General features: G+C 45.7%; 1 protein-coding gene across 2 annotated transcripts in view; it reads right to left on the reverse strand.

Moving 5' to 3' along the window:
- LOC141982047 (1-phosphatidylinositol 4,5-bisphosphate phosphodiesterase gamma-1-like) overlaps positions 1–17,568 on the reverse strand; it is a 77,499-nt gene extending 59,931 nt beyond the window's left edge. Inside the window, exon 1 of one of the 2 annotated variants that reach the window (XM_074943727.1) lies at positions 16,332–17,568. In XM_074943727.1, the coding sequence (XP_074799828.1) occupies positions 16,332–16,551 (220 nt within the window). In that variant the 5' untranslated portion in view covers positions 16,552–17,568. The remainder of the gene's footprint in view (positions 1–16,331) is intronic. The other variant, XM_074943728.1, reaches the window with a different exon arrangement.
- Positions 17,569–26,002: the final 8,434 nt, after the last annotated feature.

A 26,002-nucleotide genomic window follows, 5' to 3' on the forward strand; every position in this document is an offset into this window, starting at 1 on the left:
TATTCGCAAAAAGAAAAGGAGTACTTGTGGCACCTTAGAGACTAACCAATTTATTTGAGCATGAGCTTTCGTGAGCTACAGCTCACTTCATTGGATGCAGTGATGAAGTGAGCTGTAGCTCACGAACGCTTATGCTCAAATAAATTGGTTAGTCTCTAAGGTGCCACAAGTACTCCTTTTCATGTTGAATTAGTGACATTCACTGATAGTATTAAATTGGGAGGAACTGCACACACCTGTGAGGACTAGCAAATAATAAAAGGGGACGTGGGCCCTGATTCTGCACCATTCAAGTCAATGGGAGCTTTGCCGTTCACTTCAGTGAGTACAGGATCAAGCCCACAGAGGTTTTTCAGTCTCTACCGTCTAGGATTTTATGACTCACAAACATGGGGGGAGTCTGAGATTTTTCCTTTAAAATGTGTTGAGTTTTAGTGCCCACGAACCTGGAACCTGACCCACAACCTCCCCTGCTATTTCGGCTGGGGCCCTCCCCTCACACACAGCCCTGCCAATGCACCTCTATCCTGACCTACAGCCCCCCTGCTATTAGAGCTTAACTTAAGAGGTAGTTCAAAACACAGAGCTAGTCACTGAATAGCCCACCATCAGGAGCCGTCGCGCTCACAACACACCATTGCTGAAAGCCAGCAGTTTATTTGTTTAGCCCCATACGAAGATCTTTGTGCTGCTAACACGGAGCCACCATGTCTCGCTGTTATGGAGCCAATGCACCAGGGAGAATGGAGAGGACCTAAACCTGTGGCTTGTTTGCCTTTTGGATGGGATGAGCTATCAATATGCGGAGTGTGTCCAAGAGAGAGACAGCCTAATGAATACCCCATGTCAGCGTTGAGTTACATTCAGGGAAATTTGGAGACATACAAGATTATTTTTCCTGTAAGAGACTCTCCAAAGGACACTGGTGATTTTGTGCAGTATTTGCAGCTCAAACTTTACTTGAAGTAACAAATAAAAATGGCTGTAGTATGAATCAAATGATTATTTCGTTAATTAGTAAAAAAAATCAAGGAACACAGGGTTTGCTCTCCTTTTTATTTTTTTACCTTAAACATTTGTTGTTGGGAACCCAAAATCGACCAGCCTTGTGCCAGCGTCATTGTCCGTGTGTTGTACATCCCCCTCAGTGTCTGATCCACAGAGGTTGTGATTCCGTGAAAAATTCCTACCTAGGGGCTTTAGTTTGACAGCTCAGGTTGGAGAGGTTCATGCTTTAGGTCTGGAGGCACCAGATTCAATTCCTGGTGATGCTCAAAATGGCGGTTGTTATATTAGGGCATGATAACCAGAAACTGAAGGTACCACTGGATTTGTGTGGGAGAACCGCAGTGCTCACATGGATCTGATTGCAGGATTGGGGCTTAAAAGGGAATCAGATCAGCATTGCTTTCTAAGATGAATGATGCGGGGGAAATCTACAAACATCAAGAATGATGGAAAGTCGACTGGTTTTGTTTTTACGCTCATTTGGATTTAATAATCTGAGGTGATATTAGGATCCCAGGGAATTAAGTGAAAAACTAAAAATCTATCACTTCCCCGTCTTAGGTACTTATCTGAGCCCCATCTTTGGAGCATACAGTCATTAATGTATTTATCCTCACACACCCTTGTGAGGTGGGAAAGTGGAGACTAAGACCCAGATGCTCAAAGATATGTCAGTGCCTAAAACCCATTGAAATCAATGGGAGTTAGGTGCTCAAAAATCTTTGAGGAGCTGCCCCTAAGTGATTTGCCTAAGGTCACATAGGAAGTCTGTGGCGAAGCCGGGACTCAAATCCAGGCCCCAGAAGTATCAGGCTAACACCTTAACCACTGGACTATCTTTGTGCATGGCACAGTCTCCTGCAGATTGTAGAATAGGACTGGAAGGGATCTCGAGGGGTCATCTAGTCCCGTCGCCTGCACTCAAGGCAGGACTAAGTATTATCTAGACAGTGGTTCTCAACCTAGTTACCATTGTGGGCCATATCCGATACTTCCTGTATGGCCCTGAGGATGTCACATGGACCGCAGAGGTGTCCTGATTGGGCCTGAAGCGGCCCACGAGCTGTGGGTTGAGAACCACTGATCTAGACCATCCCTGACAGGTGTCTAACCTGCTCTTAAAAATCTCCAGTGACAGAGATTCCACAACCTCCCTAGCCAATTTATTCCAGTGCTTAACCACTCTGACAGTTAGGAAGTTTTTCCTAATGTCCAACCTAAACCACCCTTGCTGCAATTTAAGCCCATTGCTTCTTGTCCTGTCCTCAGAGGTTAACAAGAACAATTTTTCTTCCTCCTCCTTGTACCAACCTTTTATGTATTTGAAAACTGTTATCGTGTCCCCACTCAATCTTTTCTTCTCCAGACTAAACAAACCCAGTTTTTTCAATCTTCCCTCATAGGTCATGTTTTCTAGACTTTTAATCATTTTTGTTGCTCCTCTCTGGACTTTCTCCAATTTGTCCACATCTTTCCTGAAATGTGGTGCCCAGAACTGAACACAATACTCCAGTTGAGGCCTAATCAGCGCAGAGTAGAGTGGAAGAATTACTTCTTGTGTCTTGCTTATAACACTCCTGCTAATACATCCCAGAATGATGCTTGCTTTTTTTTGCAAACTGTTACACTGCTGATGTTGTCCAGTACAACGTTTCACAAAAATGATAAGGGAGTGAAGTGTTGGCTTATGAAGAAAGAGTAAGAGAAACAGTATGATAACTGAAGGGGAGAGAATTACAGTCCTGAAACATATGAGGGATGTAAGCACTAAAGAGAGGAAATACTCAGCATAATTAAAAGGGGTGTATCTAGGAGCAACAGGATGGAATCTAGGAAGGGAAATTGAGCTCGACTGAACATAATAAGAACATAACATAAGAACATAAGACCGGCCGTCCTGGGTCAGACCAAAGGTCCATCTAGCCCAGTATCCTGTCTTCCAACAGTGGCCAATGCCAGGTGGTTCAGAGGGAATGAACAGAACAGGTAATCACCAAGTGACCCATCCCCTGTTGCCCATTCTCAGCTTCTGGCAAACAAAGGCTAGGGACACCATCCCTGCCCATTCTGGCTAATAGCCATTGATGGACCTATCCTCCATGAACTTATCTAGTTCTTTTTTGAACCCGGTAATAGACTTGGCCTTCACAACACCCTCTGGCAAGGAGTTCCACAGGTTGACTGTGCCTTGTGTGAAGAAATACTTCCTTTTGTTTGTTTTAAACCTGCTGCCTATTCATTTCATTTGGTGGCCCCTAGTTCTTGTGTTGTGAGAAGGAGTAAATAACACTTCCCTATTTACTTTCTCCACACCAGTCATGATTGTATAGACTTCTGTTATATTCCCCCTAAGTCATCTCTTTTCCAAGCTGAAAAGTCCTTTTAAATCTCTCCTCATACGGAAGCTGTTCTGGGACTGGGGCATATTATTTACACTACTGCCAACTCTCATGATAGTCTCACAAGTCTCGCAATATTTGGTGGCTTTCGTGAAGCTCCAGCTCCTGGCGGCATGTGATGATGTGAGACTCCCAGCTTTCATGGTTTAAAATAAGCAAGTTTCTAGCCCTCTTGGTTGTGTGAAAGGCTTGAAACTGTGACCCAAGTGTCCCCTGATGGTTCAGATCCCAGAGGACGAACACAAAGAGCAATCCTTTTGTTTAATGTCATGATTTTTAAGCCAATCTCATGATTTTTTGGAGCCTGACTCCTAAGTTTTGAACTCAGCTTGGGGCTGACAGCCCTGTGATAGCTTTAGGAAAACTCTCCAATATCAGATCAAACCTTCTCACAGAGCCAATGTTTGGCTGTGGAACAGTCTCTCCAGCCCCAGCCCCTATATCCTTTAAAACTGGACAAAATCCTGGGGATCAGACTGCAGGGCAAGAGGGATGAACTCAAACAAATTGCCGCAGTATGAATCAGTTAAGGCTGGTCTACACACAACACACCTACCACAGAACCACCAAGGCAAAGAAATGAAAACCTAAGCCACCTAACGGTACATACATAACCTCTTCTCGTCCACCCAGGGACACAGACTTCACAAACGGCCCAACCATCACACACTACAGACCACATGGGAGTGGGAGGAGGGAAGTTTGAGAAAGGAAGTGCTGGAAACCCTATGGGGGCACAGTTAAGGATGTGCTGTCTGTTATTAAGTGTTTGTACAGTGCCCAGCATGATCAGGTTTCAATCTCAAATGGGGCCTCTAGATCCTATCGTAATAAGAAATAAATAATAATAAATAATGAGACAAGCTAGGTGTGAATAAACAGAGCTAGCCTCATCTCTTTTTCTGTACCCAGAGCTGCATATCCCCACAGTACGATACCATTCTCAATTTCCTGGAAACCAACATCTGCATTGGATTTTCAGAGATCATGTCAGAAATATGTCTCCAACTCCCCCCTATGTTGTCTCAAGGGTCCCAGCTATTAAAACATCCAGGAATCCAGTTCCAGCTGTAAACATCCCTTTCTCTTCTAATGGGATCCAGTACATTACAAAGAGTGCTTTAAATATATACACAACATGGCTTACATATGGGGTAATATTGGACCAGCCATTGTAAAAGGCCTGACCTGCTGCTTTTATCAACACCAAAAGGACCAGAGAGCTTCCTTTATCCATTAGGAGAAAACCTCAATGCAAAGCAGCCAGAAGTAATTGCTCTGACTGGAATCCTCTTCTCCCTGGGCACAGCTGTGGCTGGGCCTCTGTGGATGATATGAAAACCCTTGCTGCCTCAGCCTGAGACCTCCCCACTTGCAGAAGTTGGGTGACAGTGAGGATGCTGCTGAGAAGCTAGCTGCACCTCCGTTCTGCATGGGAGGGGGGTGATCCATCTCCTTTCTATGCTCAGGGAATCCTTACTGAACATGAAATTAAAAATTTCCTCCTGGTTCAGGGAAGTTAAAACACATCTCTGTTTTTCCTCCCAGATGTCCCTATTTATAGATATCAAAAGTTAGCAGGCATGTAAGTTCTAGTAATAATTAGCAAGACAATCCTAATTGCTAACATGAATAATTATTATTAAATGCTTACTGAAAATTTAAGCCCACGAAACCCACTGACTTTCCCTTGTTTGTCCTCGCCGTAATGTTCTCAGCAAACCCTAGCAGGCCTGTTACATGTGACCTTCTGTGCCTGATTTGAAACTGGCTGCTGTTAAAGAGACTGTCAGCAGGAGGAAGCCCAGCATTCCGGGTTTGTGTAAAAAAAGTTTCAGAGTAACAGCCGTGTTAGTCTGTATTTGCAAAAAGAAAAGGAGTACTTGTGGCACCTTAGAGACTAACCAATTTATTTGAGCATAAGCTTTCGTGAGCTACAGCTCACTTCATCGGATGCATACTGTGGAAAGTACAGAAGACGTTTTTATACACACAAACCATGAAAAAATGGGTGATTATCACTACAAAAGGTTTTCTCTCCCCCCACCCCACTCTCCTGCTGGTAATAGCTTATGTAAAGTGATCACTCTCCTTACAATGTGTATGATAATCAAGGTGGGCCATTTTCAGCATTCAACCTTTTGTAGTGATAATCACCCATTTTTTCATGGTTTGTGTGTATAAAAACGTCTTCTGTACTTTCCACAGTATGCATCCGATGAAGTGAGCTGTAGCTCACGAAAGCTTATGCTCAAATAAATTGGTTAGTCTCTAAGGTGCCACAAGTACTCCTTTTCTTTTTGTAAAAAAAGTGGCTCACAAAACTGTCTGACTAGGAGTGTGATTGTGAATTAAAAGAATTAATTGAAATACAGTTTTTGGTTTTGTGTTTTTCTGGATTTAAGCATTATACTTGAAACAGCACTGAGCTATTGCAGGAGAACCAGAAAGTGAAACTGACTAGAAACAGACTAGAAACAAAGGTGAAACTGACTAGCGGAGTTTCACTGTCCCAGCTGATTGAAACAAACCACCAGCAGCAACAGGGAAAAAGCAAACTAGATTTAAAAAATCCTTCCTAGTTGAACAGTCTAACCTCCTGGTTCTCCAGCTTTTTCATTCTATGGGCTGTTGTGTAAGACAAGCAGATCCTGTAATGAGAGATCCTCTTGCACAGTCAGATTCCTTCCCAATAACCCAGTCCTGCACTGCTTGCCTCTCAACATGCTTCATCCTGTGACCTGCTGGAGTGGGCTCCACAATTTGAGAACTCTCTAAAATGCTCTAAAGTATTATTAGTTGGGAGTGGGAGGAGAATTACTTTAAATACATGATTTTAATCTTCCCAGTGGCCTGTTAACCAAACCAGCCTTTTTGAGACATTCTCCCACCACATCCTGCAAGACTGTTTCCAAGCAGAGATTCTAACCTGCCCTATTTTTAGCCAGGATTTTATGCTCCCGCTCCTCCACCCCCATTCTACCTCATCAAAAAAAGAAAGAAGAAAATCCTCTTGTTCCAATGTATTTCCGAAGAGTTAAAAGCCGCTTCCCTCTGCCCCACTCCAAATGTCCCTGTTCATAGCCTTCATGGATTGGTAACTATGCCTAGCTGATGTTAACTCATGGATCTATAGTTCTCTGGCTTGTCTGTCATGACCCATTCTTTCTCTAATACAGGGGACTGTTTTTGCCACTTCCCAACCCTCAGGAAAGTTCCTCCAACTCTTTTAAAAATGCTAGTGTGGCAGGGTGGGCTGTGAACCTCAAGCCCCAGCTCTGACCTGCTCCTGGGTCAGGTGATTGAGGGTCATGTGACTGCATGCTGGAAGTAGCACCTGCTATAAAAAGGGGCTTCCCCCCCCCCACCCCATTCCTCTCTCTTAGCCTGAGAAAGATCAGGACCTAATTCTCCACAGAGAGGAGTAGAATCATAGAATCATAGAATATCAGGGTTGGAAGGGACCTCAGGAGGTCATCTAGTCCAACCCCCTGCTCAAAGCAGGACCAATCCCCAATTAAATCATCCCAGCCAGGGCTTTGTCAAGCCTGACCTTAAAAACTTCTAAGGAAGGAGATTCTACCACCTCCCTAGGTAACGCATTCCAGTGTTTCACCACCCTCCTGGTGAAAAAGTTTTTCCTAATATCCAACCTAAACCTCCCCCACTGCAACTTGAGACCATTACTCCTTGTCCTGTCCTCTTCTACCACTGAGAATAGTCTAGAACCATCACTAGGACCCTGCACTTATCCTTATTGAACCTCATCAGATTTCTTTTGGCCCAATCCTCCAATTTGTCTAGGTCCCTCTGTATCCTATCCCTGCCCTCCAGCATATCTACCACTCCTCCTAGTTTAGTATCATCCGCAAATTTGCTGAGAGTGCAATCCACTCTCAGTAGAATGACAGTTGCCCTGGGGAAGAGTAGCTGGAACGGGACTAGCAGAGCTCCCTGTGCAGATGAAGTTGGGCCAAGAATCCAGATGGGGCCCACTGAAGCAAGACCAGTGGGACACCTTCCTAGATAGAAGCTGGGAGCTGTGGACTGTGTTGTGCTTGGGGAGACCTAACCAGTAGCAGCAATAGGCCGTGCTTAACTTGTAATGAAGGAGGTGCCAGGGCTCCATCAATTTGTTTACATTAATAATGGATGCAGCAAGCCCAGAGGTGCCAGGGCTATGAACTGCCAAGCCTAGAGGTGCCGGGGCGCAGCCCTGGCACAAATTAAGCTCTGGGGCTAGGGAAGAAGCCTGTGAACCCAACAAGCTGGGTAGGAAGCAGTCCTGGGCTGGAGTGGGTTTTAGGGCCAGAATAGATGGCTGCTCCTCTGTATGAGGCTCAGGGCAGAGGATGGGACTGGGCTACCCTCCAGTGTCACTGGGAGGGAGCATAAACCCCAGTAACCAAGGGGAGAAGGAGGCTGAGTACTGAGAGGAACACCGAGCCCAAAGGGGACAGTGGAAAAGGCGAACAAAGCCCTGCAGTAGGGATGGGGCTCTTGGATCAGCAATCTCCATCTCTGGTGGGATCAGCTCCGTGACTAAGAATTTGGCCCATAATTCTGTGCAATACAGAACTCATTGTTTGTATAAAAAAAGCCAGTACTCTTGTTGAGAGGTTTCAGAGTGGTAGCCGTGTTAGTCTGTATCAGCAAAAACAACGTGGAGTCCTTGTGGCATCTTAGAGACTAACAAATTTATTTGGGCATAAGCTTTCATGGGCTAAAACCCACTTCATCAGATGCAGCAGAAAGTGGTGTTGGAATTCACTCCATGCATCTGATGAAGTGGGTTTTCGCCCATGAAAGCTTATGCCCAAATAAATTTGTTAGTCTCTAAGGTGCCACAAGTACTCTTGTTGTGCAACAATTTAACTCCTGGATTCCTGGCAGTGATGGAGGGGTGCTCAGTTGTGCGCAGCAGAAGTCCTCCTGGGAAATCCTCCAAGCTAACAGCAAGAGGTTAATTTCAGAGGTAACTGCTTTACAGTTAATTTCCTTGTAGGTTTAGCGCCCCACCATTGCTGCCCAGGAGAGTGTTTTTTATGGTGTCTTCTCACGGTTTATTGTGTCTCTTCTGTTTAAAAGGACATCATCAACCTGAAACTCTCGTTTTTTAAACGGGCTAGCAACAGGGCCCCCTTTAAATAGCGTGTCTGCAAGGTAAAGGTATGGAACCCTGAGGGATTTTCTCCGTGTATTTGTCCTGTCCAGGAGAGGGCTGGGCAGTTCAGGACATATATTTCTGGGGAAAGCTCTGGATCTAGGGGGGTGCTGGAGTCACCCTGCGGCATAACCAAGGCTGGCACGAACCAAGGTGTGGCTGGCTGGCTGCAGCACACACACAGACATAGCTGGGAGTGACTTACATGCTGGAGAACTGTTTGTGAGCCGTCCAGGCTGGAGGCTACAGCGGCAAGGCATTGTAAAGGGCACCCCAGGTTACAGGGGTGACACAGCTATGCAGTCTGGATTGTACCCTGGTACACATGCTTAGCCAAATTAACGCTAGAGTTGCCAACACCACTTTCTGCTGCACTCTGGATTTATTTAGGTCTCTCATCCAAGTGCCTACCAGATCTAGTCTTACTTAACTTGTGAAAGCAGGGAGACCCTAGGACCTGGTGGTACCTCCACTACTCTCGCTGAGCTTCTTATTCTCCATGTTTCCTCGTGGTTGATGGCTGATTGCTTTGGGACAACTTAGGCACAGCTGAGGCTTGAAGCCCCAGACATGTGGAAGCACATGGACTCATTTATATTATAAGAAACAGCATGAGTTCCGTCTTGGTTAACTGACCATGTAATTAGTCTACAATAGCAAAGAGTCTTCTGCTTTAAAGCATGCCTTTATTTCCATACACAGCCGCGCTGCTATGCCTGCTTATCCAGTTAAAAAATTCATCAGGTGGCCTACAAGATGCCTCATTCATTCCTTTACAAGTTGATCACCATATTGATGGTAGATTTAAAAGTGCCAGGATGGGACTGAAAGGGGAGGGAACGAGATCTTGGCAACATCCATAAGAAATAAAACTATTTAAATAGCCCTGACTGTGCAAGCAGGAAGCCATTGTGACAACTAGAGAATTGAACTTTCCAACGATTAAATATACTCTGCACACAGCAGTGAGTCAGGGTAACCATAGTGAAATAAGCGTGATGGGGAGATTTGGAGCCCTAATCCCTTTCTCTGTAGCAGTGCCTGAGGACAGTCCTGCTTTATTTGCAACGGCATGCTTGGCTCTAAGGCATGGAGCTGGGACTAAATGCAAAGGGGAGCCAGCAAGGCCCCTACCCAGTTGTTCCAATTCCCTTTTTATAAACTAAAAATGATCTGGATTATACAAATTCACTTGGCTGAAGATGTACGACTGTTTCACCTGCTTTGGAATGGGAGACCTAAGCACATGGATCAGTGGCCTTGCAAGGTGTGTGCTTAGGTAGATAAATCGTGTTGGCTCCCTGAGCTCCTCTGCCAAAACTTGATGCTGTAACTTCCTCATAACAGCAGACACTCCCTATGTCTCTCAACAGCAGGGCGGGACTATTTTTCCACTGTTGATGGTGAGGAAAGCACATCGGGATCTTAAAAAACTGTACCAAATCAGAAAGGGCACTGCCTCTCTACACTGATGTCACCATCCGTGGCCCCACAAAGTCATGAAACCTCCTCATTAGTCTCCTCCTGGCGCTGGCCAAGTCGGCCGTCCATCATACCAGGAGAAGGAAGCTGGATTGTGTACGGGGGGTGACGCTCAGTGACTGCGCGGTCTATTTCCAGTCCCTTGTACCGCCACACATCCGAGCAGAATTCCTCTGGGTGGTGTCTGCTGACTCCCTAGATGCCTCTGAAGAGCAGTGGGCGCTGTCTGGGGTTCTCTGATTGGTGTCCCCCTCTGGATCCCTCATTATTACCCTCTGAACCCACTCCCTCCCCTGTTTTTTCATCCGCTGTCCCCCGCCATTACTTGTGGCCTAGCTAAGGGGGAGGGCCTTTAGCTATAGGTGGGCTTGGGCCCACCATCCCCCTGGTTTCCACGATAACACTGATGCCAATAGTTCCTGTAAAATAGGACCCGAGCCATAAGCAAAATCAGTAGAAGTTCCACTGTCCATAGGGCAGTTACCTATTCTGTATGCAGGGAATAACATGCGGCTTCTTTCATCTCAAGCTCAAGTGTTCTGCAAACGTTCCTTAAGCTGAGCAGCTGCCCTGGGATTGCCATCTCTCTTAAGAGTGGTGAGATCTTCCCTTTTCTCCTGGGGTCATCTCATGGGAAGTTCACATGTCCCAGCATCACTTTAGGGGCCAATGACAGGTCATCATGTAAGAGGAATTTGTTAAAATGATCAAGATGACAGCTGTCCCTGTGAGGCGCATTTTACTGCCCCCATTGTATAGATGGGAACATTGAGACATAGAAAGGATAAGTGACTTGCCCACTGGTCACATGAAAGTCACTGGCAATGCTGGGAATTGAATCTGGGAAGCCTGATTCTGTACTTTCCTCTAATCACTAGACAACACTGCCCACATACAAGCAAGCAAACAGGGAAGGATCTTTACTGTGCACAGACAGACAGTAATCCCATTCTTTGTGTGGTAAGGGGATGCATATGTTTGTTTGAACAGGAGAGACAGGAGGTTACCAGCTACCAATTCAGAGAAGGGTACTGGATATTTAATTTTCTCCCACATTTTCCAAGTAAAGTTGCTTAGGTCTGATAGTTGCTCATGGTCCAGGTAACAGCAGTGGGATATTGGAAGTTTGTGATTAATCCGTTCCATATGGGTGAAACCTGTGCTACGAAGGGCTTTCCAAATGCTCGTCAGAACAGAAATGGGCCTTTTATAGCATGGGCAGCAGTAGATTGCGCTAGGGTCCCTGTTTTTGACAACTGAAGCAACAGCATCAGTGTCGTAAATCACTGCTTCAGTGCTAGAACACAGTCAAGCTACCAACAGCTGGCCAAGCAGATGCAAGAGTCTCTATTTGGTACTTCTTTCCTGACATCTCACCTACATGGCAATCGAGAGAAGGCTGTTCGGAAGCCTGATATGCAGACTGTGTGACCATGTGACTAGTGTGGAGGGCTGGGATTCCGGAGGAGCTGGGTTCGATTCTGGACTCTGACACCGACTCGCTGTGTGACCTTGACTAAGTCTCTCACACCCTATGTGTAGGGGGGCTAACGCTTCTCACTCACCTCCCAGGAGGGCCCTGGGATCAGCTGCAAAGTGCTTTGAGACCCTGAAAGGGAAGACACTCTTAGACAATGTCAACATTTATGGCAGCTTGCAGAATACCTACACTGCACTCCCCCAAAGTACGGGTATCAATAGCTGTGTAGACAGCAAGGCACTGTTTAGACAAGTAAAGACATGCCAGAACCTTAGAGTATATACCCTACATGGCTCTCCACGTCCCCAAACAGCGCCTCCATTGTCTATGCTGCTATTTTTAGCAGTCTAGTGTCCGGCTGCCTCCCTGCTGCTGGAGCCTTGCCCCGCCGCAGTGAAAGGCTCTGGCAGCAGGGAAAGGCTCTGGCAGCGGAAGACAGTGGGGAAAGGCTCCAGCATACCCTACACACTGCAACAAGTGTAGACAAGGTCTTAATGACAGGCAAAGAATTATTCTGGAAAATCAAATGGAGCAGGCTGTGGTTCTTTCATGGCCTTGTTAGTCTCCAACTCACCCTCTTGCTCCCATTTCAAAAGTTAGGGACTCACTGGTTTTAGTGATGGCAATTCCTTCCACATCTCCCAGCTGGAGGTGGGGGATCAATTTGTATCAGACACTGAGGGCGTCATTCAGTGGGATAAAACCCATGGACAAAGAGGGGTTCTCAGACTGATTGGAAACAAGGCAGGACAGATTCAAAAAGCGAGACTGGAGTTCAAAAAAAAGCCAAGTGCTGGAGGAATCTGAAGGCTAAGGAGGGGTCAGCACAGTCTCTCCCAAGCATCATGACTTAATGTTTGTAAAGTGCTCTGAAGATATAAAATACCATGTAAGTGCTAAGCTCTGTTAATGTTAGAGTCCTAATGTAACAGACGTGCTCACCTGGAAACAGAGATTCATAGAGTTTAAGGCCAGAAGGGACCATCAATTGACACCTACACCGAAAATACACTGTCAGCCTATATATAACCAAATGCTGTCACATCCTAACACACACTCAAACACCCAGGCTGTACATAGGCATACACCCATATAACCACACATGTCCTACGTATACATACCTCCCATGCACAACATATGATCTATAGTAGGGTTAGTAAATTAGGTGACACTAACATAATGAGCAAGCTAATGAACACTGAACTAAAGTGGAGCCTCTATAGAAACACATCACAGAATCTGTTTTCCCATGAACTCTTATGAGTTTCCTTTACAAATTCTACAGGTACTGACAAGCATAGATCCCATTATACCTGCACTAATGTTAATAATCTTATGTACACCACCCTCTATTCAGAAGGATCCCAACAGGCTTTAGAAGCTTTACATATTGGAATTAGTTCACCCCTCAAAGAAAGGGAGCCACCTCTGGGATGTAATATGGCATATATTTAACAACATACAGCACGGCCTCAACAGTTTGGGACAAGAAGCGAAGAACACCATCCTATTAAGACAAGAGCAATCTGGCCAGCACATTGCGGTCTGATACCAGATTAATCCACCGAGATAGTAAAATAAATCCCAGAAGAGATGGTGTGTGAGGCCTTTGGGCACTACTATTATTATAATGATGATTACACCATTACTCAGCCTGTTACAGAGCAGAGGGCTATTTACACGGGATGCAAGATCTTTAGGAGAGGCAATCTAGAATACATAAGAGTTCCCTAATGGAGGGGGAAAATGGTGGGCTGAATTCAAATGCATAACAAGCAGGACGTTCTCATTTTCCAAGGGTCTATGAACTACTGACATTCCCATCTGTTTCTTATCAACCTTCAAAATTCAGTGAAACCCTTACAGTAACAATCAGCAACTTCCTAGATTTCTAGAGAGGCTGAGTGGTCTAAAGGTCTGAGCAAAGCTCTGTTTCCCTGGAGCTTCTGGGTTTTATTCCAAGCTCTGCTACAGGCTTTCTGGGTAACCATGAGCAAGTCACTTAGACTCATATTTTCAAATGTATCCACTCATTTTGAGTGCCCAACTTGAGACACTTTAGGCCTGGTTTACAGAGGAGTAGTGCACCTGCAGTTAACATAACATAAGAGCGGCCAGACTGGGTCAGACCAATGGTCCATCCAGCGCAGTATCCTGTCTTCCGACAGTGGCCAATGCCAGGTGCCCCAGAGGGAATGAACAGAACAGGCCATCATCAAGTGACCCATTCCCTGTCGTCCACTTCCAGCTTCTGGCAAACAAAGGCTAAAAGTTCCCATTGACTTTATTTAGGATTGTAGGTTTTCAGCATCTCTGAAAGTGAGATTCTTGGGGGGAAATGTTGGCTCCATTGAAGTCAAGGGCAAAACTCCCATTGACTTCAGTGGGGCCAGGATTTCACTCTACATGTCTCAAGTTGGGCACCCAAAATTATTGGACACTTTGAAAAGTTAAGGTCCAAGTCTTTCTGTACCTGTTTCGCCATTAATAAACTTGGGTTATTATTACTTACGTACCACCTATGGCTGGTTTATGGGTGGATTAATTAGTGTTTGCACAGCACAGCACTTTGATCTGTTAAATGTTGCATCATTTTGTAAATATCCAATTGACCATTAGCGCACATCTCTGCGCTCAAAAATCACCATAAAAAGGAATCCATATTTATCATCTCTCAGTGAGTCCAGAACAAATCCTATACATTTCCAAGTAAAAAAATGTTTTTCTATCTACTGTCCTGGGATCTGAGTGTCAAGCTGGGTTCTTTTTGGTTCATGCATCATCAGCTGTGATAATGACTCTTCAGGCTAAATTTTGTCCTCACACCTGTCTAATTTCACTGTTTTCAAATTATGCCTTCAGTTATACCTGTGCAACCCCATTGAAGGCAATAGGGTTATAAAGATATAACTAAGGGCAGGATATGAAAGCAATGAAGATGCACAGTTGACCCTGCAACTGAAATGTAAACAGTCCTGTTGATGATGCATGACTCCAGCTCCCTCTCCCAGAGCTGTGTTGGGTCTAAAGGGCTGATAGGAGTAAAAGTAGTAAACACTTAATTTTTGTCACGAAAGCAAGTAGCTCTGCCTTTGATATACCCAGGGGGAGCAGATCTGCTGCGTACGGAGGGATCATTCTTCCACAGCCACTTTTCAGAGGATAACTGCACGTTAAAGGGACTCCATACCCAGTGGGGCTTTCCCTGTGGAGGGTTAGTGTTATCTTCATAACCATGTGCTGGTTTCCTGTGTAAAATCATGGCTGGCTGCAACCACTTCTCAAGAATAAGGGATGGGATTGGCCATTTAAAGCATGACAGAGGGAAAATACCTCCCTCTTCTGCCGCTGATGAAGTAGACCCTGAGTAAGCAACACACGGAAGGCAGATGAACACGTATTATCTTCTAGCAGGAGCCACACAATTCCCCAGGAGCAGTAACACTCACTACGAGAGTGAATCCGCCCATGCTGAGCTGAGAGTATCCCCCCACCAAGATGAGAGGGCAAGCAGAGTGGAAGGGACTAGAAAGAAGAAGGATGGGTTAAAGCACAGGGAAGGGCATAAACGAGGCAAAGCAGGAAAACACCGCCCGCTCACCCCTGTCAGCTCCATTATCGTCAGGGGGATTGCAGCAGGGACGCCAAGGGCAATCAGAAAGGCAGAGATAACAGAGTGGCCGCATGTGCTCTGCAGGCTGTAAGAGCGTGGAGCTGCCAAGGGAGAGGCTGGGGATTGTGGTGGCTGAGTGAGACCAGAGAGAAAACAGCATGATAACTGCAGGGAACTTATTGAAAAAATAAATGGGAGGCCGGTGAAAAGAGGAGCCCACCCCCTTCACGCTGTCATCTGCTCAGGCACAATGTGCTAAACGGGGCTGGGCTCGGTCACGGCGCGGGTGGAAAACCTCCAAGGGACAAACTCGGGCCGCTGCAGGAAGTGGTGGGTTGCCGGCGGAGTAGGTGGTGCTCTTCCCCCGCACAGAACCAGCGCCCCGGGCTGGTGCTGGGAGACAGAGGGCTGCCGGATGAGACCTCTTTAGGATGCGACGTAAACAAAGGGCACGACCATTTGTGATTATTCATGATCGCCTGGTGCTTTTTGTCAGGGAGGAAGGGTTAATCCTGGTGTCCTGGCCACCTCCCTGCGCAAGTAACTACATGCTCCTGATCTAAATCCCCCTGCACTTCCATGCTCCTGATCTAAATCCCCCTGCACTTCCATGCTCCTGATCTAAATCCCCCTGCACTTCCATGCTGCATTCTTCTTCACTGGCTGTTGCGGCGAAACAGATGCCACATTCCGCTCCAGAGGTTGCTGCTTCTCTGTGGCTAGCGAAACGATCCCTGGGCACATGGTTGAGACCTCCAGTAAAGTTAGTACCAGTCCCTAGAATAAAGGTGCTGCGACCGACCATTAAACCGCCATCACCACGGCGATGGATGAAACATAACACACGAATAGCACTGTTCAAAGAGCTTTACTACGGTTAACCCGTGAACCCTCTCAACAGCCACCATCCCCATTTTACAGGCTCGGATCTAGAGACTTGCCGACAGCCATGCAGCAAGTCACTGGCAGAGCCCAGCCAGAACTAGGATAGGGGAGTTCCCAGGTTCCCAATCCACTAGGCCAGGCTGCCTCCCCACAGAGATTTACAAGCCAGTGCAGTCAGCTTGGATGTTCCTGGAATCTTGGACTGAGCTGCACCAAGCCCAGCTCCCCTAGTGAGAGGCATTTGTCAGCTTTAGAGACAGACATTTTCTTGGTTCACGCCGCGATGCGGAATATACTCACTGTCTCCTTCCACTTTCTCAGGCGTCCGGCTCCAAATGATCTGCCTGGTCTCCAGCTTCACCTGAAACGTCCTCCTCTCTGGCCTCTGGGACTTTTTTTGGTAGAACAAGGTCAGCACGGTCCCAATTTCCAAACTCCTGAGGATCCTCCCCATGTCCCCAACCTCCATCCTGGAGTCCTCCAAAAACCCATTGACACTGTTCACCCTGGACACTGACATCTTTACTGCATGGCCATCGCCTGAAGGAATCACACAGCAGGATCTGTGTCATGCATGAAAGGAACGAGCCTTTGGGAAATGAAGCCAAGACCCTCAGAAACAAAATCTACCCTCTTATTTTCAATTCCTTTCCCCCAAATCACCCGAGACAAGTGCTTCCTTTGCTGCAGTGGCTCCTAGTGCTGGCTTCCACCACATATGCTGCAAAGAGCCAGGACTCTCCTCAGAGCTGTGGAAAGAGGAAGGGGGTGGGATTGAAGGATCCTGCAACCTTCTCTCTCTGCAACCCAGGAATGAGGCTTCCCTGCTATAATACAGCTGCAGCTGCAGCAGTCAAAGATCAGGCAGGCAGGAAGGCTTGATGGCTGCTTTTCAAATCAGAGCTGTAAAAAATAATCCAACCAGGGCAGGTCCAGGAGGCTGAAATTACAGCAGCCCCTTTACACACACAAAACCCACACAATCCACGCATGGGAGCTGGAGCTGTTGGTGCTGCAGGGTGGCATGGAGGAAAAGCCCCTTGTAGAGCTCTGCGAGGCTGGGTTTTACTGTCAGCTGTGGAAGAGATGGAGGAAAGAAGCCCAGATGGTGCAAAGTAAAAAAGGCTGTCCAGCCAGATCCAGAGAATTCCCCCTCAGCCAGCAAGGAGCAACCTCCTCCAAACTGGGGGAGGGGAGGGCTGGAGGGGAGGAGGGACAGGCGGTCTGCTGATGGCTTTTCCTGCGGATCCTGGGGAGGAATGAAGAGGGGTTGGTCCACTAGATTTCTGGCAGGGAATCTGGAGGATGTGGGGTTCCCCCTGCTCCAGCAGATCACAGTCAGGAAGCCCGGGGGCTGCAGTTCTCCTCTCCGCCTGCAGATCCTGGCGAGGGAGTATTGGTGTGAATTCCTGGGGGCTGCTGCTCTGCTTCTGCTTGGGGATCAAGATGACAAGGGGGGGTTCTCCCCCCTTTTCTCTCTCTCCCTCTCTCTGCTGATTAATTTCAGACTGGTGAAATGGACGCCCAGAGGAAACTGCAATCGCACATGGCCGGAAAGAGATCAGAAAGGAATTTAAAAAAAAAATTGCAGGATCTTGGAGAAAGAAAAATAGAAGGAGAGAAAGAAAAGATGGTGGAGAGTGACATCTAGAGGCAGGAAGCACCTGCTTCCCTCTGGAGGGATGAGGGCAAGACGGGCTGGGAAGCAGCATGGGACATGCTGCTGTCCACACAGTTCTTACATCTGGAGAGTCTGACTTTTGTTTTTGTGGATGGGTGCTTTCGAAGAGGTGGGGGGGGCCCTCTGCCAGTTTTGGGGGGAGGCTATTTTCAGCATATTTATACACTTCTTCCATATTCTAGTTATTGAACATGAGTCTATCATTGGTATCTTAACTATTTAATCATTATTAAAATAGTAACCAACTATATAATTACATTATCATGAATTACAGCATATTAAAATCATTGCACTCACCTACAAGCTGTCTTCACTAGCGTCACAGTTTAACGACGTTACGTCTCTCTGTAGCTTCCTGGATGAAACTGTCAGCAATCTTATTTACATCTAGTTCCCTGGTAGGGTATTGATGCACGTTAAGGACAGCTACATTATTCACTCGCGTTTGTCCCATTGATGACCGGAGATAATTTTTAAGTCTTCTGAGTTTGGAGAATGAGCGTTCCACAGTGCAGGATGATACAGGCAGAGTGAGAAGGATTCTTATAAATTTTCAGTACTTTTAAGTATAATGCGCAAATGTTCATTCCCTTCGGACACTGGAGACTGTTATATTTTTCTATACAGCTATGTCCAAGAACATGTCATGGTGTAGTTTCCTTTGCCTCGTTTTTCTTTTGTGTTTTGTTTGCTCTCGCTGGTATCAAAACTAAGGGTAGCAGTTTCAGTGGTCGGATCGTCGTCTGTTGCGGCAGATTCTCTTGTATTTGCTGAAGCACATGAGGTTCCTGAAGATTTTCCACGGTTGATTTTGAACACAAATGTATCCATCTTTCAGCCTGGCCATACTCACTTCCATTACCTAACTGTGTATTGCCATATGCTAGTTAGGGGGAACCATACATCCTGTCTCGGCCAGGACAGTCCCTTTTTTAAGCCCTGTCCCAGCGATCCCGACTTTTTTGGCAAAACTGGCGATTTGGACAAATGCCCAGTTTGCCAGAAAAGTAGGGTGCGACCCCTAGTGGGGCACGGAGGAATGTGCAGGGGTGGGGGGCAAGGGGCAACTCCAGCCCTGCGCAGGAGTGAGGGTTCTGGAGAGTGGCTCGGGGGTGGGGTCAGGGGGTCTTGGGCTGGTCCCATGTGCAGTGGGTAGAGGGGGGCCTTGGGCTGGCCCTGCACACGGGAAGGGGAGGTCTTGGGCTGGTCCCACATGGCAGGGGGGAAAGGGGAGCTCGGGCTGGTCCAGTGCCGGGGGGGTCTTCACGCCGGCTCCGTGCATGGGCAGGCGGCAGGAGACCTCAGCCTGGCCCTGTGCACGGGTGGGGTGGGGGTGGGGGGCTCCTGCCGGCCTCATGGCAGGAGGCAGGGCTGGGGGGTGGTTGCATGGGGGGACAGGAGGCCTCAAGCTGTCCCCATGCTGTGTCCTGTTTTTCCTTTGGGAAAATATGGTTGCCCTAATACTAGTCTAGTAATTCTGCCTTCCAGTTTCACTGTGTGCCCTGTAAGTGTTCCTGCCACCTACTGGTGCCATTGCAAAATGTCGGTTTAAGGCAAAGTAACTTCCAATGGACATCTTTAATAACATTTATTTCATTAAAAAAACCCATTGTGGCTTGTGGGTGCTGAGCACCCCCTTTTTTTTTCAGTGGGTGCTTGAGCCCCGGAGCACTCAGGGAGTCAGTGCCTAGGGGATGGAGGATGAAGTTTGTGGGGCATCATAGGGGGAACCTGACGGACTTTGACTACAAAGACACAATGAATTGCAATAACATTTGCACTGGTGGCATGGAAATACAGGCAAGGCCTTTCAATGCTGCTGGCTGTGCTATGCATGGTGTAGTAAGATTAGTCAAGGGTCAGGGTGTCTAGGTCTCCTGTAGAAGTGTCTTTTTGTTATTATTTCAGTCTAAAGAAAGAAATAGTAAAACTGGGGCTGCACGGAGAGGCATGGAAGTGGGGTGGTGGTGAGAGATGGGGAGGGGATGGCATCCAGACTGGAGGAACACTGGAACAAGGCTTATCATCCTGGAGGGAACTGCCAAGTATTGCCCTGACAGGTGACTTTTCTCACCTGACTCCCTTTACCTCAGTGCACTGAGAGCCACGGTGGGTGAGAAGGTACAGAAGGAGGTTCTCTCCCACAACCCCTCAGAGTTGGAAAGGGCCAGAGGCAGCTGGAAGGTTTTGGGGGGGCTGAGGTGGAAGGAGGTGAAAGGGATACAGAGGAGAACGAGATGTTGGCAGGATCTGGTGGGTGTGGGGGCTATAGGGGGAAGAGGGAGCATGGGGAGGGTTTGGTGGGGGTGAATCTGGTTGGGAGTGCTGGGGAATGACACAGCCCAGAGCAGCCTCCCACATTCTCTCCTCCAAGTGTAGGGAGGAGAAGAGGAACCACTGGCTGCATGCACTCCATGTGCCGCAGGTGGGAGCCGACTCTGCCCGGAAAACCTTGCAGCCCTTGGATTTGCATCGTGAAACCTGCAGTTTGTGCAGGCCGGGCCTCCGTATTACAGATCAGGGCTTGCCAAGATAAATGGTAGAACTCTAGGCTTTAACGATCATTGGCTCTTTAATGACCTAAATGGTCAGAGCCACAGTTTTACCTCTCAGCCACAAGACGGCCCTTCCTGGAGCACAGCACTCTCTGGGAGCTGGTCATTCCATACTGACTCGCTGCGAGGATTTCCACCAACTTCACTGCTCCGGGCAGCACCTGGGGTTTTCTGCGGCGACCCCTCCTCCAAGTACTGACTGGGTTTTTCCTGATTAACGTGCACGGCAACACTGGGAAGCGAGGGAGGAAGCAGAGAGAAGAGGGCAGGAATGAATCTAGGAAACCTGGAAAGCCTCTTACCCCGAATTAAAGGGCACTTAGGCTATGTCTACACTACGGACCTTACAGCAGTACAGCTATGTCACTACAGCTGTGCCGCTGCAAGGTCTCCCATGCAGCCGCTCTTTGCCGGCAGGAGAGCTGTCTCCCGCCGGCATAATTAAAGCACCCCCAACGAGCGGCGTTAGCTACGTCGGCAGGAGGGGCTCTCTTGCCGACATAGCGGTGTCCACACCAGCACTTTCGTTGATTAAACTTATGTCTGTCAGGGGGGTGTTTTTTTCACATCCCATAGCCTTAGACATAGCCTTAATGTCAAGCAGCTCAGCAAAAAAGAACCCTCTGTGCACAGCAGCTTATTGGTCTGAATATAGCAGGTGTGGTCCTGGGAGATAAAACACTTCACAAGAATTCTTCTCTGTCCCAGGTTGAATGCTGCATTGTGGTTGCTGCTAGCACCCGTCACTCATATTTAACATCTACATTGATGAGCTGGAAGAAAAAATCAAAAGCATGTTCATGAAATTCTATGATGAAAGCAAATGAGGAGGAGTTGCAAACATTGATGAGGACAGAAGCTGGGACTGAATGAAAGTCATAATCTTCAGGACACCCAGCACATGGGGTTGCATCCCTGACCATCTTGGCTAATAGCCACTTATGGACCCTATCCTCCATGAACTTATCTAATTCTTTTTTGAACCCACTTATACTTTTGGCTTTCACAACATCCCTTAGCAACGAGTTCCACAGGCTGACTGTACGTTGTGTGAAAAAATACTTCCTTCTGTTTGTTTTAAACCTGCTGCCTGTTAATGTCATTGGGTGATCCCTAGTTCTTATGACAGGTTTCAGAGTAACAGCCGTGTTAGTCTGTATTCGCAAAAAGAAAAGGAGTACTTGTGGCACCTTAGAGACTAACCAATTTAGTTGAGCATAAGCTTTCGTGAGCTACAGCTCACTTCATCGGATGCATACTGTGGAAAATACAGAAGATGTTTTTATACATACAAACCATGAAAAAATGGGTGTTTATCACTACAAAAGGTTTTCTCTCCCCCCACCCCACTCTCCTGCTGGTAATAGCTTATCTAAAGTGATCATTCTCCTTACAATGTGTATGATAATCAAGTTGGGCCATTTCCAGCACAAATCCAGGTTTTCTTCTCCCCCCCACCCCCCCACAAACCCACTCTCCTGTTGGTAATAGCTTATCTAAAGTGATCACTCTCCTTACATTGTGTATGATAATCAAGGTGGGCCATTCTTGTTAAACCCTGGATTTGTGCTGGAAATGGCCCACCTTGATTATCATACATATTGTAAGGAGAGTGATCACTTTAGATAAGTTATTACCAGCAGGAGAGTGGGGTGGGGGGAGAGAAAACCTTTTGTAGTGATAAACACCCATTTTTTCATGGTTTGTATGTATAAAAACATCTTCTGTATTTTCCACAGTATGCATCCGATGAAGTGAGCTGTAGCTCACGAAAGCTTATGCTCAAATAAATTGGTTAGTCTCTAAGGTGCCACAAGTACTCCTTTTTTAGTTCTTATGTTATGTGAAAGGGTAAACAACGCTTCTTTATTCACTTTCTCCACCCCATTTATAATTATATAGCCCCCTGTCATATCCTCCCTTAGTTGTCTCTTTTCCAAGCTCAACAGTCCCAGTCTTTTGAAACTCTCTTCATATGGATACTGCTTCATACCCTTAATTATTCTTGTTGCCTTTCTCTGTACCTTTTCCATTTCTAATATCTCTTTTTTTGCAACGGGGCGACCAGAACTGCATGCAGTATTCAAGGTGTAGATGTACCATGGATTTATATAGTGATATTATGATATTTCATGTCTTATTACCTATCCCTTTCTTAATGGTTCCTAACTTTCTCTTAGCTTTTTTGACTGCCCCTGCACATCGATCAGATGTTTTCAGAGAATTATCAACAATTATTCCATTTAGACCTCATTATTTTGTATGTACAGTTGGGATTATGTTTTCCAATGTGCATTACTTCGCATTTATCATCATTGGATTTCATTTGCAATTTTATTGACCAGTTACTCAGTTTTGTGAGATCCCTTTGCAACTCTTTGCAGTCTGCTTCAGACTAAACTATTTTGAGTAATTTTGTATCATCTGCAAACTTTGTCAGCTCACTGTTTATCCCTTTCTCCAAATCATTTATGAATATGTTGAATAGCACTGGTTCCAGTACAGGACACTGGGGGACACCGCTATTTACTTCTCTACATTCTGAAAACTGAACATTTATTCCCACGCTTTGTTTTCTGTCTTTTAACCAGTTACTGATCCAAGAGAGGACCTTCCCTCTTACCTCATGACTGCTTACTTTGCTTAACAGCCTTTGGTGAGGGCCTTGGCAAAGGTGTTCTAAAAGTCCAAGTACACTATACTCACTGGATCACCCTTGTCCACATGTTTGTTGACCCCCTCAAAGAATTCTAATAGATGGGAAATCATGCCTTACCATTTATAAAAGCCATGTTGACACTTCCCCCAGCAAATCATTTTCATCTATGACAGGTTTCAGAGTAGCAGCCGTGTTAGTCTGTATCCGCAAAAAGAAAAGGAGTACTTGTGGCACCTTAGAGTCTAACAGATTTATTTGAGCATAAGCTTTCGTGAGCTACAGCTCACTTCATCAGATGCATGCAGTGGAAAATACAGTGGGGAGATCTGATAATTCTGTTCTTTACTATAGTTTCAACCAATTTGCCTGGTAGGGAGGTTAGCCTTACCAGCCTGTAATTGCCAGGACTGCCTCTGGAGCCTGTTTTAAAAATTGCTGTCACATTAGTTATCCTCCAGTCATTTGATATAGAAGCTGATTTAAGCGTTAGGTTACAAACCACAGTTAGTAGTTCTGCATTTTCATATCTGAGTTCCTTCAGAACTCTTGGATGAATACCATCTTGTCCTGGTGACTTATTACAGTTTAATTTCTTTCAATATCTCCTCTAATGACACCTCAGTCTGGGACAGTTCCTCAGATTTATTACCGAAAAAGACTGGTGAAGGTGTGGGAATCAAACTCACATCCTTTGCAGTGAAGACTGATGCAAAGAATTCATTTAGGTTCTCCACAATGGCCTTTTCTTCCTTGAGTGCTCCTTTAGCATCTGGATCATCCAGTGGCCTCATGGATTGTTTGTAGCCTTCCTACTTCTGATGTACTTAAAAAAAACACCTGCTGTTAGTTTTTGTCTTTTGCTAGTTGCACTTCAAATTCTTTTTTGGTTTGCCTATTATACTTTTACATTTGACTTGCCAGAGTTTATGATCCTTTCTATTTTCCTCAGTAGGATTTGACTTCCAATTTTTAAAAGATCTCTTTTTGTCTCTAACCGCCTCTTTTAATCTGTTGTTTAGCCATGGTGTCATTTTTTGGTCCTCTTACTGTTTTTGTTTTTTTTTAGTTTGGGGTATACATTTAATTTGAGCCTCTCTTATGGTGTTTTACAGAAGTTTCCATATAGCATGCAGGCATTTCACTCCTATGACTGTTCCTTTTAATTTCTCCTCATTTTTGTGTAGATCCCCCTTTTGAAGTTAAATGCTATGGTGATTGGTTTCTTTGCTATTTTCCCCCCTACAAGTATGTTAACTTTAATTACATTACAGTCACTATTACCAAGCTGTCCAGCTATATTCACCTCTTGGACCAGATCCTGTTTGCCACTTAGGACTAAATCAAGAACTGCCTCTTCCATTGTGGTTTCCAGGACTAGCTGCTTCAAGAAGCAGTTGTCACGTTGCCTGGTATGGGACACAGCTCAGAGCACCAATCTCAGGTCAGACTGCCAGGAAACAGGGCACGTTCCCCATGCTTGTGGTACATTCTCTCATAAAATTTCACCAAGTCCATAACAAATAAGTGCTTTCAAAATACTATATTAGTTATTATGAAGCCACAGACGGTCCCCTTCAAGCTCTCTAGCCCCTCATAGACAAACCAGACTTCCGTGATAAATTATTTTTAAAACCAATAATCACATATATTAGGTTCTTCCAGTAACAAAGAACCAGACACATAACCAAGGTCAAAATATACTTCAGATCTTACCCAAACACCACACTGGTAGCCAACCCTTTAGTAACTAAAACTAATTAATTTTTTATTAATATAAAAAAAAAGGAAGAACATTATTAAGAGGTTAAAATGAATCACGTCCATTACAGCTGATGTCAGAGTCTGTAGATCAGGATGATAGCAGTGTGGTTCAATCTGCCAGTTTGTAATAAATCTCTGGTTCATCCAAAAGATTGGAGTCCAAATGCTAGCTTAGATGTGGAGTCTGTTGGAGTCCTTCTATGAATTTTTCAGGGCATCCCAAGTAATTCCTTGGGGATCGGTGTCCAATGGCTCAAACTTTCCCTTTTAAAGTTCAGCAGATCAGAGATGGCAGGATCCTGCTGGAGGTTTTTTCTTTTACAGCTGAAACAGACTGTCAAGTGTTTTGAGCACAGCATGTGTCTGAAGATTCCTCATTGTTGAGCCCACAACAACCCACCCTTTGAAGTTAACATTCTATTTCCTCCTGACCTATGCATACACATACCTATGCATAATCCAACTACACTGATTTGCATAAGGCAATTGCTGGTCATTTATTATAACAGGGACAGATAAGCTGAAGACAATATAGGTAATATTCATTAGATTCATGCAGTATATACACATCTTTGATCTTAAGGTTAATTAGAGTTACAGGATGTAGACAGGTTTCAGAGTAGCAGCCCTGTTAGCCTGTATTCACAAAAAGAAAAGGAGGACTTGTGGCACCTTAGAGACTAACCAATTTATTTGAGCATAAGCTTTCATGAGCTACAGCTCACTTCCACAGCTACAGCTCACGAAAGCTAATGCTCAAATAAATTGGTTAGTCTCTAAGGTGCCACAAGTCCTCCTTTTCTTTTTTGAGGCTATAGACAGACATAAACATACACAGAGATCTTCCTCGATTTCTTATCAAGGCAAATGAATGGGCCTAGCCTATTAACCCCTTTTAGCATCTCTTTGATGCCCACTCACAAGTGAATTGGCCCGATTACAATTGCAGTGCCTCTTGTCAAGCCTTTAAGGTTCATACACAGGTTATTTGGCCTGCTGATCCTAACTTGACTGCTGGTTTGGCAGCATGACAGCAGTCATTCATGGTGTCTAGACATTTTATACCTGCATGCCATCCTAAGGTGACATGTTCCCAGTCAATATGGGGATAGTTGAAATGACCCCATTATTACTGGGTTTTCTGTTTTTGTAGCCTATCTAATCTCCCTGAGCATTTCGCAGTCAGTATTATTTTCCCACTGCTATACTCTTATTATTCAAGCACAGACTTTCTATCCAGAGAGAGTCTATTGTATCATTTGATTCATTTAAGATTTGTACCATATTTGACTCTATGCTTTCTTTCATATATAGG

This window comes from Natator depressus, chromosome 2 (assembly GCF_965152275.1).
Source record: "Natator depressus isolate rNatDep1 chromosome 2, rNatDep2.hap1, whole genome shotgun sequence".
NCBI classification, from domain to species: Eukaryota; Metazoa; Chordata; order Testudines; family Cheloniidae; genus Natator; species Natator depressus.